At 39.4% G+C, this 20348-nt stretch overlaps 1 protein-coding gene across 1 annotated transcript in view; it reads right to left on the bottom strand.

Moving 5' to 3' along the window:
- Nucleotides 1-18259, bottom strand: part of grip1 (glutamate receptor interacting protein 1) — a 398944-nt gene extending 380685 nt beyond the window's left edge. Inside the window, exon 1 of the mRNA XM_036577554.1 lies at nt 17948-18259. Coding sequence (XP_036433447.1) covers nt 17948-18002 — 55 coding nt within the window. The 5' untranslated portion in view covers nt 18003-18259. The remainder of the gene's footprint in view (nt 1-17947) is intronic.
- Nucleotides 18260-20348: the final 2089 nt, after the last annotated feature.

The following is a 20348-nucleotide window of genomic DNA, read 5'->3' as shown; positions in this document are numbered from 1 at the left end:
TGATTGATTTATTTAGTGCTGTATTTATATTCATTTAAGATTCCATCAACCCCAGAAACATAACGGAAGATACACTGCATAACTGTCAATTTTTTTCTTCAAATATTTAAATGTAGCCTATAGTTTCATTTAGATGTCTCCAACGTGAGATGCAGTATCAACTGGTGTCCCAACATCCTCTGCAGTTCCACATCACACTCAAAAACATTAAAATGTGCATTTTTTTAAAGTAATTTTTTTTTCGTTCCAAACAAACATACCTTATTCAAATAGCCAAACAAGTGAACTAAGGTGATTCAGGAATATCCATATATTTTAAAGACCACACCCATCCCTAGTACAAAGTAGTGCTTGACCGATATCTTGGTTGGCTGATAATGTCAACCAATATTGACAATGATTTGCAATTATTGTTGCAAAAACATTTGCAATGATAATAGATTATTCTTTTGTGTCACTGGGGAGCCCAACAAGTATCAAACACCCTCAGTCAAATTACGTGTTTTGTTCAATTTTATAAGTGAAAGTAAGTTCTCTACAGAGAACACACTTAAATATGGCATTTTTATTTTACAATAAAGTAAATATGCCATAACTTTTGCACAGGCCACATTTTATGTTTTATATGTTTCCCCGAATATGTTACATTCAGCAAATAAACTGTAATTGTGCATTATAATACGCAGCAGTGTGCTCTCTGTAGAGGATGTGTCCTTATTCTCACTTAGAAAACCAACAAAATGTAATTTGACCAGGGGTGTTCAAACTTTTGCATTAGGCTCCATGACAGCAATATAGGCTGAACAAGTGAATTTGAACACTAAACACCATCAACGTTCTAATAACAATAGAAAATGTACTCACCTTCAGCATGAGGAGAAAATGTTAACACATAACTGCTTCATAATAAGCAAATCTATTGAAAAAAAAAAACTAATACAAATATCGCAAAGAAATCTGCGTAGCTCCACCCCCAGTGCTACAGTTTGAGTGTGAGTTTCTGCTGTTAGAGCTTGACAATTGAAAACTGCCAATCATATCTGTCAGTAAAGCACTGATTAACTGAAACTACTGGAGTATGAGATTAAAATCTAAAACGTAAACATAAAACTATATCGGCTGATGTCAGTTATCTATATTTTTAACCCTTTAAAATCAGTACTGTACTGGTGACAAAATGTTCATACCGGTCAGGTCCTAATTTAAAGCATCCTGCAAAATAAGTGTCAACAGGCAAACTGAACACATGGTAAGTTTTGTAGTCTGCTCATTCAAATTGTGATTTAAATGTGATTATTTTCTTTTCATTAAACTCCAGCCTTTTTTTGCCAAGCAGACAAGCACATCCATGTTTTCAGGCTTGAGACTTGAATGCTGTAGTGTGCCAGACTGCCAGTTCCTAAGCTTTACACTTCACCTAAAACCTGTGAAGATAACTGTAAATAATGACAATAAAAGTTCAGCTCGGATTTGCAAATGCACTGAGATTTAAATATAAAAACAATCAATCGTTCAGCCTTAGTCTGATCATTACAAAATAAAAAGTAAAATCAAAATGTAACCAGCAAAAATCCTGTGGCAAAAATATCTTGGAAAAATCGTAGTCGTCTTGACAAACCTTGATCGATTGCTGTGCTAATGCACATTTGTGGTTTTCTCAAGCTGTAATACTATCAACTTGAATAATCATTTGCTCGGCCTCTTAAGTGCTTCACGACAGCAGAGTACGTCTACACAGTCAGCCTGGACGTGGACAGGAGTCTTCAGCTTCTGAGATCCAGGACAAAATCAATAGCAACATGAGCTGACAGTTGTGACAATACAAAAGACGTCCACTGTGCGATTGTGACATTGAGGAGAGTAACAGGATTGGGAGGACCACTTTGGTGCTTTTCCATGTCCCCCCACCCACCTGAACACATGGTTAGCTGTGACAAATTGAGTCGATGCATCATCTGAGGCACAGTGAATTTGTGTCGCTGCTCAGGCCTGTTCGTGTTGGAACAATTAGTGCTCCCCTTTGAATTTACTCACCTGAATGTACAGCCTGTTCTGCTATTTCAAGCCTAAGGGAAGGTAAATCTTCTAATGAGAACTTCCAAGAGAATGTGCTACGTTCTGTTCACACAAATCTAATTCTAACTGATAACAGCTTTTTCAGCACCTTGACTTGCTGAATCAGGTTTGTGTGACATATTTTCTATTCCACAGTAATCTGTCTGCTGTAACCAAACACAACAGTAACAAAACAGTAAAGAAAAAAACAATCACAGTGTCACCTTGTCTTCACACGTTCCTCCCCTTGATGAGGTTGTATGGAGATAAATAGCTTATCCTGGGGCGAAATGTGCTGATTGCAGTATCATACAGTCTGTCATTCAACTCACACGCAATCACTGCAGAGGTAAGACGTGACCTCACCTGCACTGACTGATCAAGACAGCGCTAACACTGCAAGATTTGTGTATGAATAAAGAAAAAGCATTGAGGTGGGCAACATAGTGGAAACACCATAATACTTGGAGATTTATTCATGTTACCCAAGACGTCTGTCACACCTACTGGCTGTTCCTTCATTCAGAGATCAGCTTCTCCGGAGTATTGAGAGCTGACTCCTCCCACACACACACACCTGCCTACAATCTGCTCATCAGCCACCCTTTATAACCAGGACTCTCACTCTGCCTCCTTGTGAGGTATTGCCACTCTCAGTGACTTTATTGAGCCGTTATCCTGTATTTTGGTATTTTCTGTCTTTGCCTGTCTGTACTCTGATTTTTCGCTCTGTGGATTTTTCGTTCATTAAAGATTCTCTGCACTTGCATCTCACTACCCTGTCTGAGTGTTACAACGTCCATTTTTTCCAGATTTCTCAATGTTTTATTACCAGAACAATAAGTACAATATAAAAAAAACTGTTCAAAATGTTAAAATATACAGTGTCCAAAAGTCTGAGACCACACTGAAAATCTGATATATTCTTCATTTAAGCCTGGAAATAAACAACAAAGTTTCATAGTCTTGAGAAATTTGAAACGAAGGAAAGTTATGGCAATAAAAATAAAGCAGAAATATTTACTATCCTGCACTATTTCTAAGTCACTACTTAAATTGAATTGAATTTGTGAAATTTTAGGGCCTTTGCACAAAAAGGTCTGTTTTTTTTGAAGTCTCATTCCTTACATTAAAAATCATGTTCAGGTGACTCTCATGCATGTGATCTACTGATCAGAGGCTTTTACACAAACTAATGGAGTCCATGCCAGCTTGAGTGCATGCTTTCATAAAGCAAAATGGGGACATACCAAATATCAAAGCCCTATTCAGATGGGATTAGTTTTACAGAGTGAGGTAATACAGGATGTCTGTTTACAGGATGTCTGTAAAGTTTATGACCAATTCACACGGGATAAAAAATCTGTTATAAATGACAGAGATGGGATCGGCTACTCGATTTCACTCACCTTCCTTCCAGAAAAGAGTAGAAAACATATTAAGACATTCAGTGTACCTGTTCCTTTGTTTTCCCTAACCATCTGTCTTAGGTGTATCATAAGCATCACCATTAGCTTGGGAATACACAGCAAACAGTTAACATCACCGCATAAAATCAAACATTTTCAAACATTTTCTGAGCTGTACATGTGAGGCAGGGCAGTAGAGTTACACACCTGAGAAATGATAGTAAAAATAACATTATCCCACTTCCCCATGTAAAACTAATCCTGTCTAAACAGGCCTTAAAACATTCTGAAATTCATGCAAACATTAAATGATTCTACTTTTCATTCAAATTGTCATGCTGACAATATCATTTGCAGTGAAAAATGTTGTATTAAATTATAAAGGGACGCAAAAAAGAAGCATTTTCAACAGTGGTGTCAGACTTTTGGACCCCACTGTATATTTATGGCATTTAGCAGATGCTTTTATCCAGAAAGGCTTACAAAGACCTGGCTGTCTACTTACAGAATGTTTCCTAGCTAGATAAATCACTGTTTTGCTGCCCATCACAACATCCAAGTGAACAGGACCAATTATGATCTCTTGGACTCCTGGCATCACTGGAATTTGAGCTTGTTATCTCCCAACACTAGAGCCAAACCTCAGACAGCAACACCACTTTGGTGATTCTGCCGAATCACTTTTCAATGAAGCATGCTGTTAGTCAGTGTTCTTTAAAGGAATGGTTCAGTGAAAAAAATCAAATGTAGGGTAAATGGAAAATGGTGTACAAGTCAACAGTCACCCAAATCTTTTCTGTGAATACACATCCCCACAAATCTTCTCAATCCAATCAAACCACATCCAAGTCTTCATTAGGGTCACCCTGACTTCCTGGCCTGGTTTACAATGCAGTATGACTTAAAGTTAAATATAAAAATGAACAAAACTTCAGCGTGCATTTGAACTCCGAGGGCAACAGATCACAACAGATGAGGTCAATATGCCAGTGTGATACATCAACATGAAGGGGAAGATGATGAATGACTTGCATTGGTTTAAACGGTTTGAGAGAAGTTTTGTGGATGTATTTACTAAGAAGTTTTGGGTGACGACTGATTTCTAGGGTATATTTGCAACATTAGCCTCAAAGCTCCAGTTCTACACTAAAGAAGCAAAAATTGAACACCTAACACATTTTGGCTGATCAACCACATCTGGGCTCAGTGGACAGTGGTGTACGTTTAATTTTTTCACCAAGTTGTTCCTTCAAGTACAATATGTTCAATATGTTCAGAAAAGCTTACAGTGACACATAATTTATCATAATGAAATCCTATCATCATATTGCCCACCCCTACTCTGCGAACCACTACTGCTATATACAACCATTGAGCTACAAATAGGGCTGTAACCATCAGTCACATTAGTAATGGAATAATCTATCGATTATAGAATTAATCAAGTGATCAAAGTGACTTCCTCAGTGTTCAACTGAATTTGTTAAAAAGGCAAAACAAAAAAAAATGGACCTAACTGGACAATAATAAACCATGCACAGCCTTCTGAAGATTCTACTCTGTTGGGAAAAGGTAAAATAGGAATCCTTTAAAAAGAACCAACCCCTTAAAAAACTAATTACATCCTAATGCTTATTCTTCAGTAACTACACAGACTACAACGCAAACTGGTTGAGTTATTCCTAAGTAATAGAAGTGTAATAAAAGTTTAGATACACCAGCAGGTCATGGCCACATAAGGGGTTAAAGATATGTACAAAAAACACAATATAGCCATAAAATGCATCTAAATAGGTGTGTCTATCAGGCTGTTTGTTAATGTTTTAATTTAATTGAGTTTTAAAAAAGTTATTATGACAGCTCTACTTATAAACTCCATAGTTGAAGGACATTGTTTTATTTGAAACACTGAAGCCATTCACAGGAAATACACTGCGATTCTGGCTACAGTACATGACAAACAAGCATTTATCTCAATCAGACCACATTCGCTCTAGAGCTATTTTTATTTAGCCTTGCATAGCAGGACCTCCCAGTTTATGCAGGCACACAACTGTAAATCCAGCAAGGGGTTCTCCCCTTGATTGCTAGATGTCCTCGCTGATGTACTCTGTCGCAATTATCAGCCATAATTAACGCAGAAAAGAGAAAGCTTCAGCATGGCAGTGATATCAGCTCTCCACATACTGATTGGGCTGCAGTCTCTTACTGTGGCTCATTAGTTAAAAAAGGTCCTCTTTCCCTCATGTTGCATGCTGACAAATTGTATCATTAATCTTCGACCTTTTATCATAAATCATGGCGGAACAGTGAGTTCCAATTAGTATAGCCGATCTTGTTCTCTAGGCAGTGTCACCAAGCTAAGCTTTCCAGGCTTCTTACTTGACAGTAGAGCTGAGTATCGAAATTCAGTACTTCAGTACTACAGAGTATAAAAAAAATCCATGTCAATCGTCAAGTTTCAGTAGTTTGATTCTAATTCTGTACCTAATAACATAAATACAGAATCTAATTCTGTATATGTTATTAACATCAGCACTTCCTGATTAGTATACAATCCGTAAATGTTCAACTTTCACGAACTTACACTAATTTCTAATTCAGGCCACACCCACTTTGGATTTGTAGTATAAAAGAAGGTAAAAGAAAAATGTCGTTCAGGTATTGGTCTGTGCATTTTGACTCATTCTGATATCCAAGTATCTAAAAGAGTTAATGAATGGACATCCAGTGAACTGTGGAAGAAAAAAGCAAAAAAACAAAAAGAAAAAAAATGTATAAAAAAACAGAATTCAGCCAAAATTAGCATATGCCTGATGTCCTTTTTGGCTGACCACACTGGGGGCTAAAAATGTAAAACATGTTTTATTATTCAAATATAGCTGAGGGAAATCAGTAGGTTTCATGCTGAGTGAGTAACAGAGGCTGCCTTCACAGGAGCTAATGAGCTAATAGAGCTAACCGGTACAATACTGGATGATAATGAGGACTCCGTCTATTTTCTTTGGGATACCATTCAAAGGACATTTACATAAATATTGTAGAGTGGTTCTATCTGGTACTAATTTGCTCTCTAAATGGTAATACAATTTTTTTCCACAATGAATCAGAATAATTTTTTTCGTAAAGTTCAAGACGTACAAGGAATTTCTCTTGGTGCAGGTGTCAACACAGTTGTATGCAAATGTTTGTTCACTTGATTTTTGAAGTGAATAGAAGTAAACAACCTCCGTGGCAAACTATTTTTACAAATATCTAACTTTTTAGACAGATGCAAAAGCACAGTTACTTTATACAGCATGCCATAATAGATCCACCCCCATAATCAACAGCTAGCAAGGTGTTCCTTTCATTAAATGCTCTCTTTTTCTCCCTCCAAACATACCTTTGGTCACTGTGGCTAAAGAGTTCTATTTTCACTTCATCAGTCCACAGCACTTGTTTTCAAAATGCCTCTGGCTTATCTAGATGTTGTTTAGCATACTTCAGGACATTGGCTTTCGTAATGAGGTCACAGGAAAGAATTTATTCTGATGCCTATTCCATGCAGATCAGGTTTGTGCAAGCAACAGTGCAGAGCAGAGTGGTGTACCACCATTTCTGTGTCCGATAAACCTTTCAGCAGGTCCTTTGCTGTCATATGGGTGTTTTGCTTTGCCTTTCTGGCCAGCATACAAGCAGTTCTAACCGAGTTTCTATCTTAGTCTTCCAATTCCTGCCTTGACTTCCCTTAACTGACATTTCTTAATGACATTGTAAAGCATAAGCTGGACATCCTTTCACAGCCCTTTTGCTTTGTAGCCATCAAATAGCTTCATTTTCAGCTACATTTCTTCAGCCAGATGCTTAGAGGTAGTTTCATGCAAGGAAGAGTCAGAGAATGTACTACACTCTGGAACGGTCATGAGGTGACAATTTCTAATGACAATTCTTGACCTGCCTAACTGATCCTAATGGTTAAATTAGGGCCTAACAAGTTAATACACAAAAACATTAAAGACTGGAAGGGAGCCCAAATTATTAATAATGTCACAATTATCTTTTTTTTGGTTATTTTTTCAGTCAATCAAATGTAGAGTAGCAGTGCATTTGCACAAACTGCTACAGACAATATATTTTCTTTTTTTAACTGGAAAAAAAAAATGATATATATATATATATATATATATATATATATCGCTGTTGTCGGACGAAAACCTCGTATCTCCAAAATGGTAACTTTACAGGAGGAGGAAAAAACTGCTTTACTTTTAATGTAAGTCAATGGAACCATTTTCTTTTAGTCCATTCATCATGAAATTTACACACAATGTAAAGGGTGACATGTTTTTTCAAATTATGAAATTAATGTGATATATATATATATACATACATACATACATACATACATACACGCACATGCACACGCACAAGGTTAGGTCTAAATATACCTCCAAGGCTTTGACATTTTCTTACTTGTCTAGAGAAACATGAAGTGATTTTGACTAGCAGCCTTAGTGTGTGGATGAGAGGCTATTTAACACAGCACCATGTTGTCAGGTCATTGAAAATGATCATTACCATTTTGTTGTTCTTCAGCCTGCAAAAAAATTCTCAAACACCATTCAAGACCACTTCCATGTTCAGACCTGCTGTAGCCAGAGCCCATCAATAACACTTGCAGAACCTTTATTTTTTTGTTAATCATGAATTGTGTGTTAAGCTGACAAAAAGAGGTATTCTGTGACTATTTATTGGAGACCCTTTAAACATCCAGGCAAAAAAAATGGATTAACGTGATGCTCATCTTTCAAGGCACCAAGGGCTTTTGACAGCTCAATTTCAGCAGATCCTAACAGCTGAAAGGCAAGCTGTCAAACACATTGTCCAAAGTCCGAAGTCCCAGGTCAGTAATGCTAGCAGTCCACCAATCAGGAACCACATCATGACCCCTAAAGAACAAAGGTCAGCTAACTTAGTCCAGACCAGTGTTGGAACATGTTCAGCAAGACAGCCCAGTGGCACAGAACTCTGGTCAACAGGTTCTCCAAGGTTATTAGTGCTTCCAAAGGCTCAGGGCTCCGACATTAAACTCAGACACACCAGCACCAGCAAGATAAATGGCCCGTAATGCTGGCGATGACCTCTCTCTCCAAAGAGACAGAGGAAAGAGCCATTGGGCCGAGCATTTCCATCGCAATACCTCTCAGTAAATACATGGTGTAAGGCCATTACAGCACTTATAGATTGTGGATGGAGCAGAAAAACATTTCGATCGAGCTCCAAGGTCTTGTCCAGTTTTTGTATGACGTGTACTGAAAGCACGCTAAACTTCTTGCCCCCAGCATACGCTCTGCGCAGAATACACTCCCCTGTATTATCTTTGTGGATTGAGACTTGTATGTACTTGCTGCAAACATGAACAACATCCAAGCCAAATGGCAAATGTGTGGGGGTGGGGTAGGTGGGGGGGCACCACAAAAGGCAATTTCCTTTCATTTCTGAAAGCAATCATTCACAAACCTGACTTGGACAAGTTACATTTTCAGTCAAAGCAGAAATCCGATTGGCTATTATACTCATATTGCTGAAGCTGCAGAAACCTTTGGGCAACTTTTAGCACTAGTTATTTTCACAATCCTGAGTAAGCGACCTTTCAGTGGAAATAAAGGCATCGACAGAAGCAGAAGCCCACCGAAAAGATTTTATCTCACAAAGAAGTTTCAAAGCTAATGTACTCATTTTAATTCGGTAAACAATGCCTCAGGCTACTGTATTAACTTAATTAGGAAAAAGTACGCAATTAGGACAACCTTTCAAAGTCGAGATGTAGAAAATCAAAATGCATAATTGATTCGGGGTAAATGAATAACAGAGTTATGCGATTACAAATGCAAACATTTTAAAACTTGTGTTCTACATCGGCTCCCAAGCGTGATCAGAATCTCCCTCATAAGGAATAAGAGATCTAAGGAGTCTTCTTATGTGCCATTTCAGTGCAAGACTGGTGTCACTGCAGTGACAAAAGGATGTAGCACACATACAATAAATCCAGTTTTTCTGCTCAGATTCCACCAACACGCATACAGTAACTCTCTCTGTGCTGCGTAAACTCCATTGCTCATTTAATCACCTCTTTTCAGGCTAACCACACAGACACGGCAAGTGCAGAGCCAGGAGAAATGTGTTTGAAAAGAAAACAATGGCGAGATAAGGAGAGAATCTTGTTTGAATGCTTAAAATGTGTTTTTGCCGAGTAAAAATCTCACCACCAGGAGACAAATGACATTCTTCAGTGCTGTTGCATTCTCCAGTACTTACTATTCAATTCCCTACCATAAATTATGCATGATGCATTTTATTTGTTTCATCTTATATAATAGTTCATATTGCTGCATTTGGCTACAGCGAGAGACTGAGTGAGACTAGCCAAATGGTACTAGCCTGTGTGAAGTGGGTACACTTGGCCTGGCACCATCGTTCCCTGATCTGGGTTCAATGAGGTGCACACTGTCAGTGCACTTCAAATGCAGGGACGTTAGCAGGAATCTTCACCAGCATTAGGTCAAACGCTGTCTGTGGGCAGTGCGCATAGCACCAACATGCCTCTTCATATAAAAACTCAGCGGGTGCAACCTAATTAAATAATTCAGTGGAAAAGGGCCACAAGTTAACTGAGGGAAAGAGGACACTAGACTTCCACTAATGGCACAGCCAGGCAACAAGGACAGCTGTCCAGTAAGCTAGAAAAGTCTTACAATATAAAAATCTCTTAATATTACAGTGGCTTTAATAAATCACTTCATTAGTGTAGATGTGCGGAAACAAGAACAGTTTATTTTCTAGTTTTTTTTTGTAGTTGAAAACAGCATATTACAAATTGACTCTCACAGAAGAAACAGAGCGCTTTAGTTTAATTTACACCTTGCTTATTCAAGCTGCAATTCTGAATATAAAAGCAAACCACCAACAAAGCATTTCTCCATATCCCCTGATCCCTCCTCCAGCTCAAGTCTAAAATCCTAGAACACTAAAATCCCAAACAAACAGTTATCCTTGAAGATTTCTTTGTTGCTGAAAGGCCAGAGTGGCAATGAAAAGGCAACTAATCACTCTTCTTTTCATTTTGCTATGTTACTGAGTTCATTTTCATACTATTTAATGCATAGATGGTTACAATTTAGTATGACAAGGTGTCACATAAAGGACACACTGATATGGGAACTGTGGGTCAAAGCTGATTTCCAATACTTTTCATGTACATGTCTGTCAATGCAGATACATAAAGACTTATAAAGTCCAGAATTTGGGACTAGATGAGCTGGATCATTACAGAGAAATATAACATTTATTTCTGTGGGGTTACAAATGTAGGAAAATGAATAAAAGCAGATGTTTCCTAAATGTTCTACACTTTCAGAGTTCAATAAATACATCACTAAATATCAGTTAGAATTATTTGCCTATTTTATTTTTTTAAACAAATATCTGCCGATATCAACATCATTCTGATATCATCGATCATCACTACCTCACACCCATTTTTAAGTGACAAATTAGGACAACCTTTCAAAGTCAAGAGGTAGAAAATCAAAAGGCACAAAGTGGAATATTTAGTGGTACATAACATTCCACATTATACTCTAAATAAGATGCTGTTTGCGGAGTTTATGTTCCACCTTTTTGGAATTTTCTTACATTCCATACATTCTGAAGCAGAGTTGTATCTGCCTGGCTCTTCAGTACTCACTGCATTGCAAATGTGATGTACGTGAACAATACGTTCAGTAAAATAGACCAATGCTAAAACATTCACAGAGACTAACAACATGGTCCAAACTTCCAATTGTAGAAATACCTACAGTTTTAACTGTAACCAACTTTTAAAAATAAATAAACACAAATAAAATGCAATTAATATTACACACACTATAAAATATTATACACAATATGGACACAAAATGCTATATTCAGTAAACAGTAGGATGTCGTGATGATGACATGAGAGGCTATAAATTATTTTTAAAATACCGTGTCTCCAACTAGAAGGGCTGCAAGAGCATTTTTTGCTATGTAAGTGGAAATTTAACCTAAGGCTACAAACAGAAATAACTATGCAAACCTACAAAAGCAAATAAATAAATACTTAATTTATTTTAAAGCTCTTCATGGTGATGCAGGTTTGTTGTACAAGCAGCCGCTATTGCTTCCTACATTTTACCATATAGTCTATGCATTTTACACACAGCACTGAGAGTGAGACAAAAAAAAAGTCATCACGTTTTTTTACAAGCTAGTAGTTCAGGATGTGCATGCGTGTGTTTTTTTAACTGGCTGTTTTACTCAGTGGTTAAGTTACTCGTTCCCTATGCGGAACTGCAGGGTTCAAGCCTGATGCAGGGAAACACTTGTTGGGCATCAAACACTATGTTCCCACCAAACTTTGGGACTGTGCCAAGGTAATTTGATCCATTCTGTTAGCGCAGTCTTTAAAGATATTTGATGGGCAGAAAATGCTGCTGATATCAGAGGAAAAAGAACAAAATCTAATTCAATTCCATAAAAAATCTATCCTGAAATAGTACTTACATTGTGTGATGTGATGCTAGTTGTGTATTTCTTTCCGCGGGGTAGAATAGTGTTTAAGTTTAAGCATGATAGATTACTTTTAGATGCTCATTTTAAGTGTTTTCATCAAAAATGGCTCATATCAGCTGATCCTCCTGGCTCTTCAAGTAGTATCGTGACATCTGTAATAACAAAGGTAATTCTATCTTACTACCCTTGTGGCTCCAATGCAAAAAAATCAGGCAAAAAACATGTCTTGGCTGATCAGCTGTGCTTGGTGTGAGGACAAAAACTGTAAATTTAATTTTTCGTCCAAATGTTCCCTTAAACTGGCGGAAAAAAATATAAACACACATAAAAACACATATTCAGCGTCAGCCTGAGCTTCCTGCAATATCCTTGCTTTGTTAGGTGGGTCCTCTCAGCACCTGCCCCACTTCTCTTCAAACCCAATTATATGCCACACTGGCAGGCTGCAGTGCAGCAGATCAGAGGGCTGGCATGCTGGGCACTAACGGCGCTCAGGATTAGCCACCGCATACGGCGTCATGCTGTTTCAGTGTGAAACCACAGCATCATTACAGTACACACGCACAGTGCGGTCAGGCCTGCAAAAACAACACTCTAAATGTATTCCATTACACTCCTTTCCCCTCACCACACCTGTCCACCTATGACCCAGATGGTTTGGTCCCGAATTGACTTAAACACTTTCCCAAGCCAGGCTGAAAAATGCAGCAGTTACAAAATAGAGATACAGTGGCTACCATGGTAAGTTCATAAATTATTCATGAACAAAGCTATTTGAATTATAAAATTCTTCCCACTGTCCATGGCAACACTACTCTAAGGTTAATGAATTAACACTAGAGTAGTGTGTTTTGTGTGCTTTGAGCTAGGAATGTGCACAGGTAGTCAAGCACTTAGTTAACAGTTTGAGCTGCCAGTATGTGAATACTAATATCACTACTTGGATATTCGTTGCGTTTCATCACAGGAAGATGAAGAAAATATACATGCAAACAATTCAGTCAAACACAGCAGTTTGCTCGTATTTGCGAGTGTGTTATGCCACAACATTTTACCATTTTACCACAACATTTTACCAACATGTCCATTTTACCATCATGCCTGTAAATATGTCTCAGTATGTGCTGAAGTGTTAGTATAGACTAACAAATTTAATATAAACGAAAATGCAGACTTTGCTGTGCTTTAAGCTTCAGCTCAGCTATAGCCACTTTTCTCGCATCTCTGGCAGGAAACATTTCCACTACAGTAGAACAGTTTCTTGTAAAATGCCTCTCAATGTTCGATTTATTACGAGGCTAAAATCAGCTTCTCGTTCACCAGCAACTGGCAGTAGAAGAGCTGCATGTTGCTGACCCCTGACCTAGTCTAACTACTCTAACTCAACAGCAGAAAATATATTTCTCTGATAAATAACATGTTGGCACAACATCCACTGAGGAGAAAATACCTTGTGTAGACGGCAAGTCTGCATCAGCATCCAACCTGACGCTTGTTAGTTCATTAGCTTATCTGAAGATGCAGCTCCCACTGCACTGATTTTTGTGCGGAACCAGTTGTCATCTAACAAAGTAAGCCTACAGACCTGCATGATGGACACAAACGTCAAAATGATTTGGGATGCACATTCCTGCTTTGAGCTGAAGATGCATGATAATATTAGAACCACATCGGTATCGGCAGATATTTGCTTAAAAAATTATACTGGCATCAGACAGATATTAGATTAGATTTGACTAATATTTCAAGCTGATATTTGATGATGTATTTATTGTTCTCCAAAAGAGCAGAAGATTAGATGTTTAGATGATGCTGGGCTACTGTGCTAAAATATCTCCAGCTCTTTCCTCATTTTACTGCATTTCCAACACTAATAAATGTTATATTTCTCTATAAAACTAATCCAGGTGGAACTTTTCCCAATTTCTACGTTTTTTATAAAAGTTTACGTATCAGCATTGATGTCAGCTGATACATACTAGTAAAACAGTGGATATACTTTGAGCACTTTATTGGCAATTCAGTTTATCCAAGATTAGGACTAGGCTGGCCTAACTTAGTCCTGAACTCTCTGATTTTTTTCTAAGCTCCAAAACACAATGATGCTCAGTTTAAGTGCTAGTGTAGCAAGCCAGCACATTTTCACTTTGCTAGTTAGTCAGCCGGTTGTTGGAAATTAATTCTCTTGTATCACAGCATGTGCTTTTGTGTTTATGCAGGTTCCTTGTCGATGTCTTTGACTGCGCTGCATGATGCTGATCTATTTTTGTAGCTGTGACAAATTTGAGAAATTTAGCATACGCTTGCATCATTCAAAGTCAACAGACGGAAAGCTCAGATTTCTGAAGCACTCTGCATTTGTTATAGTGCCAACAAATTTAACACTCAAATGGAAAAAAATAAAAATGGCATCTTAATTATCCGCTGTCTATCTAAATACACTTCCTGATTAGGCCTAATCAGAATGCCATTTTTATACACAATATTCCTGCAGCGTACACTTCTTAAACTTGTCCGGAAACAAAGGGCTCAAAAACATTGCACCTGCACAAGCACGGCATTTGCACAAACACCTGTCCGTTTCCATTCCTGTCAAAAACGTCATACTTCCATTGAGACTGAGGCTAACGAAGTCTGTTTGTGTGTGTATCATTAAAGAGACGGTATTAGAGTTGTCACGAGGAGACATCAGCTGTTGCAACTGCTCATTCCTGATGCACGCTTTATAAGACTGTAATGGCAGATTAAGCACAATGTAGCTGCACCAATAAACCATAATGAGCTTGACCGGCCACAACTAGGCCTAAACATAACAGCCCTGACAGAAAAAAAAACACTGAACAAACACCAAAGTGTGGGACTCAATCCCCTGAGCTGTTCTGAAGGTTCTGCACATGCCCTGACATAGATCACATTTTTTCTCTTTGCCATATAGAATCTGTACACGCTCATCATCCACAGTGCCGAATAGCACATAAGGTATAGTGAGTTATGGACTTGAGAGGATCACATAACTTCCAGAATCCATATAGCATGAATCAATGCAAACCACAGTTCATCTGGCCCACTGCCTGACTCCATATGACCAAAGTTAGAGAACATAGTGAATAATTCACATTCAATTGCTTATATGATTAGCATTTGTATGCTAATTCACATTTGTTTGCTAATGAAAATCTATGTGCAGTCTAGGCAACTCATGTTGCAGAAAAAGAGCATTGACAAGCTAGAAGAGAGCAGCTGTCATAATTACCCTCAGATTATTTCCTCAATTAGGTGTGAGATAATCCTTCCAATATGCCTATAAAATCTAGGTTTTGTAATGATGTGTGTTTCTCAAAGTGCCCAGGTCATTTCCATGCAACACCACCACAGATCGCTCAACAGTCTGTGGTCAAGTCTAATAATAAAAGTGAGGCCTGATGAATGGGGGGCCTTTGTGATTAATATCTGATAATGACTACAGCCTAATATTACCTATGGAAGGTTGTGATGTATAGTCAGCTGACTGTGATGGATAATCCAGAAATGCTCATGCTCCTGATCGCATGTCACATATTCTAAAGACGTATGAGTTGACCTGACAAAAGCCTGCGTCTTCACAGTGCTAACCAGTGCATTAGAAAACATGCATATCAAAACAGCAGCCAATAGAATACAAAGAATACACTATACGCAAAGAAGCGTATACACACATGCTTGTTCAGTGTTTGTTCTGAAATCAAGTGTATTAACAGTGATTTCTCCAAGGCTTTACACTAGAGGCAGGAACATTGCTGTGCGGACCTGATTGCACTCAGCCAGCATAAGCAAGGTCATTTACTGTTGTTGGATGACTAGTTCTAATGTTGCTCCATCACTCCAGCATGCTCATATGATTAAGCCTCGCTTAAAATCTATGTGCAGTAAAAAGCCACTCGTTCTAGAAAAAGAACATCTTGACAAGCCGGAAGGTGGCAGCTGTCATAACACCCCTCAGATTACTTCCCCAATTAGGTGTGAGATAATCCTTCCAGTATGCCTATAAAATCTAGACAGCTAGGCAATGGTTTTGTGATAATGTCCAGCCAGATTACTTTCCCCATTCACTGCTTACATGTATGTTTGTCCTTTATGGCACGCTCACACTGCCCAGTTCATTTCCAGGCAACAAAAACAGCAGCAACAGGCCATTCTACACACTTAGAAAAGACGGTTCTTTAAGGGTTTTTTTAAAGGCAATGGTTCTATTTAGAACCATAAATTCCATATGTAACCATTTCATGCTTAAATGGTTCTTTGCATGGTAAAATCGTTTTTTAGATTGAGGGAGAATTTGTTGCATTTGGTTGTATATAGAACCTTCTGAAAAAAATTCTACATAGCACCAAAAAGTGTTATGCTATTGTTATGGTATCAAGCTTGTAACAAGAGGAGAATCTTCGTTAGTAAATGCAATGGTTCTATTTAGAACTATGAGTTCCACATAGAACAATTTCATGCTTAAATGGTTCTTTGCATGGTAAAATGGTTCTTCAGATTGATGAATGTGTTGTATATGGTTCTTCATAGCACCAAAATGGTTCTGCTATTGTTACCATGTCAAGATTGTAACAATAGAAGAACCCTTTTTGGTGCCACACAGAACCATCTTCAAAAAAGGTTTTATACAGAACCATATAAAACACATTCTCCATCAATCTGAAGAACCATTTCACCATGCAAAGAGCCATTCAAGCACGAAATGGAACTGATGGTTCTAAAGAGAACCACGCCTTAACTAAAGAACCACTGAAGAACCATTTTTTGAAGTGTGAGTACAGTCTACGGTCAGGTGCAGGTTACTTACTACTACTCCGACCCTGCACACAGACTCCAGCTTCCTAGGGCTGAGCTGGTCGTGCATGGCTGTGCAGGATTAGATTTCCTCGCTCCTGAGCGGCGCTGGACGAGTAGTCTGAGTCTGCTAGTGCACAATTCAGCGACAGTAAACGGCAAACGAGGGCGTTTTGCGTTAGCTAACGTTACAAGTAGGACTGGCGTTAAATAACGATGACCGTAGCAGAACTGCAAGACATGCCCTGCAGCCATGGATAGTTCGGAGCAGCAGCAGTAGCAGGCTAAGCGTTCACTGTTGCATGGGATAAGCCATTCATCTAAGACTAATGCTCCTCCGCTTGCGTTTTGACCCAGACAGACAGACAGACAGACAGAGGCGATGCTGAATTATACAAGTTTTAAAAAGCAGGGAAATGGTCTGTTCTCCACGCTGCACATCTCCCGGATAAGCCTGTCTGGAAGTGCATGACCACAGGCTGCAGAAAAGGCATAAAGGACCGAGGACTTTCAACGCTGACTGCATGCTCAGTATGCATGTCTGCTAACATGGTCGTGCTTGGAGCGGGAGCTACACAGCACAGCTACTACCAGCCCTCCTGTTAGCGACATGTGGCTGAGGGAGGGAGAGAGAAGGATAGCTCAGGCTATCAGGATGTCGATTTGAGATACGAGAGGTGGAAGGACAAGGAAAGAACAAGTGCACGGCGAGGGAAAAAAAACACGAGGCTGAACTTCCTATTCGAATTTTCCGTTCCACCTTAAAAGCCCATGCGCCAGAATGGAACCGTAGCGGCACTTAAGGTGGACCGGAAAAGTCTAATGAGCTGGATACGAGGCGTTTGAAAACAGAAAAAGTTGACACAATAGCGTGTTGAAGGCAGACTGTAGCGACCCCTTCGCCCTCCCTCAACCGCCTCAGCCGCTACACCGGTGTGAGTGTAAAACTGTATAAAAACACACCGGCTGGAATAACGAGAACAACTTTCTCTCCTAACCGCACCAACAGGCAAAGCGAAGGGAAAGCCAGCCGAACCGCTCCGTTTGAACGGAGGAACCGTGATGGAAATTATAGGAAAAGCGCTCCCTACCTCCTTCTTGGTCGGCTTGTAGACAAGCGGGGATGTTCTTCTTCCAGCCCGGCATGTTTGGAGCATTCACACGGCGGGTTTTCCCGAGATAAAGAAAAAAAAAGCTCACACGCGTTTCAGCCCAACCGCGGCTTCCATTTCGCGTTCATTTCCCCCTCAGCCGGTGCGTCTTCCTTTTTCAGCGGCCGCTGTAATTCAACGCCGTGTCTCCCTCTCCCTGACTGTCTCTCTCTCTCTCTCTCTCTCTCTTTCTCTCTCTCTCTCCCTCCCTCCGCCTCGCGGTGGACTGAGCTGAGCTGAGGCGCGAGCAGTGAAGGTGGCAACTACAGCCACACACATACACACAGGAGACTTTCCCACTGCCGCTCTCTCAGAGACCGTTCACTGTTAAACCACATCAAATCACACGAATAGCGAGTTTAAACCGTTTATTCAAGGCTTTTAACTCACTGCTAAACCGATCCGCGTGAATATGACTCCATATAAACAAAAGTGTAGTCGCGGGTCTGTGTGGTAATGGTCTGCTCCGGCGGTGTAGCTGAGTATGGCCTCATTCATTCATTCATAACCCGGGCAGTGTGTGCGCGTGGCTGCTGCAGTTTGGTTTGAATGTCGTGCTTATAAGCGTCTTCTTGTTGTGGACAAACAAACAAGGGGCATATTCTGTGTATATGGAGCCCTGCTGGTGACGTCCCATATAAATAAAAACAAAGAGTGGCCATGACTTAGTAAGGCGTGGGAACGAGATAATTGTCGTGGCCACGACTTAGTAAGGCGTGGGAACGAGATCCTAATGCGTGGCCACAACTTAATATTTCATTCCCACTCGTTAATACGACGTGACCACGTGTTATGTTTATTTGTACGGGATGTGACCAGCAGGGCTCCGTATGTGTAGGCTCAATCTTGCCGTTTCAAATCCGTTTTACGGAGACCTGCTGGTGACATCGCGTATAAATAAAAATAATGCATGGCCACGACTTAGTAAGGTGTGGGAATGAGATCCTAATGTGTGGGCACAACTTAGTAAGGCGTCTGAATTAGATAATTAAGCCTTGACCACAGCTTAATAAGACCGCTTAATAAGTTGTGGCCGTGACTTAATTATTGTGTTCCCACATCTTACTAAGTCATGGCCACACATTAGGATCTCGTTCCCACGCGTTAAGGCTTGGCCACACAAGATTGTTTTTTGTTCAGAGCCCTGCTGGTGACATCCCGTATAAATATAAATAATGCGTGGCCACAACTTAGTAAGGTGTGGAAATGAGATCCTAATGCATGGCCACGACTTAGTAAGGTGTGGGAACGAGATCCTAATGCGTGGCCACAACTTAGTAACGCATGGGAATGAGATAACAAGGCCTTGACCACAGCTTAATAAGGCATGATCTTGTTCCCGCATCTTACCAAGTCTTGGCCGCGACTTAATTATTTTGTTCCCATGCCTTACTAAGTTGTGGCTACGCATTAGTATCTTGTTCCCACACATTAATATTGCGTGGCCACACTTTATTTTTACTTATACAGGATGGCTCCGTAGGCTTTTTAGTCTTGACTCTAATCAAAACTTTAGCAAGCCAAATAATACACAAGTAAGGTTCTGCAGGCCTGATGAGTTGTGGCCTGAGTGATTAATATCTGATACTGATTTATAGCCTGCAGGTACCTAAGGGAGGTCATGATTTATTGCCTGCTGATCGTGATGGATAATGAAGAAATGCACATGCTCATTCTCACATGTGGAATATTCTGGAGACGTGGGAGTCAGCTTGACAAAATCATGGATCTTGACAGTGCTAAATAGCTGTCCCTGCAAAAGAGAGAATACACTGTCTACACTTTTAATGATGACATTTTGGCATATGAAATCATCTAGTCGATACACGTCATATGCAACAGTTTGAACACTCAGTCAAATTATGTTCTAAGTGAGAATGAGTTAACGCATCTACAGATTTACACTTAAATGTGCCACTTTCTGCAAAATGTGCACAGTTTATATTTATTTGCTAAGGTTAACATATTGGAAAAAATAAAACAAAATATAAAATGTGGCATAACTTTTTCGTGTTGTTTTTGTTATTTTTTTCCCCCGGGATGTTCAATTCAGCAAATAAACAGTAGTTGTGCATTAACATATGTAGAACTGTGCAGAGATTTGTAGGCACCTGCTCATCTAGCATTTCATCTGAAATTATGGGTTTTAATAATGTGTTTGTCCCTGTTCAATGCAATAACAGCCTCTAGTCCTCTGGGAAGGCTTTACATTAGGTGTTGCTGTGAGGATTTGACTGAGCATTAGTGAAGTCAACTGATGTTGGATGATTAGTTCTGGATCTAATCTAGACCCATTCCACTGGTCCAACATCCACCATAGACTGATCACATGCCTCTTAAC

This window comes from Colossoma macropomum, unplaced genomic scaffold, assembly GCF_904425465.1.
Source record: "Colossoma macropomum unplaced genomic scaffold, Colossoma_macropomum, whole genome shotgun sequence".
Taxonomy (NCBI): Eukaryota; Metazoa; Chordata; class Actinopteri; order Characiformes; family Serrasalmidae; genus Colossoma; species Colossoma macropomum.
The sequence above is the reverse complement of the archived record's forward strand: the minus strand, read 5'-3'. Positions and strand labels throughout refer to the sequence as shown.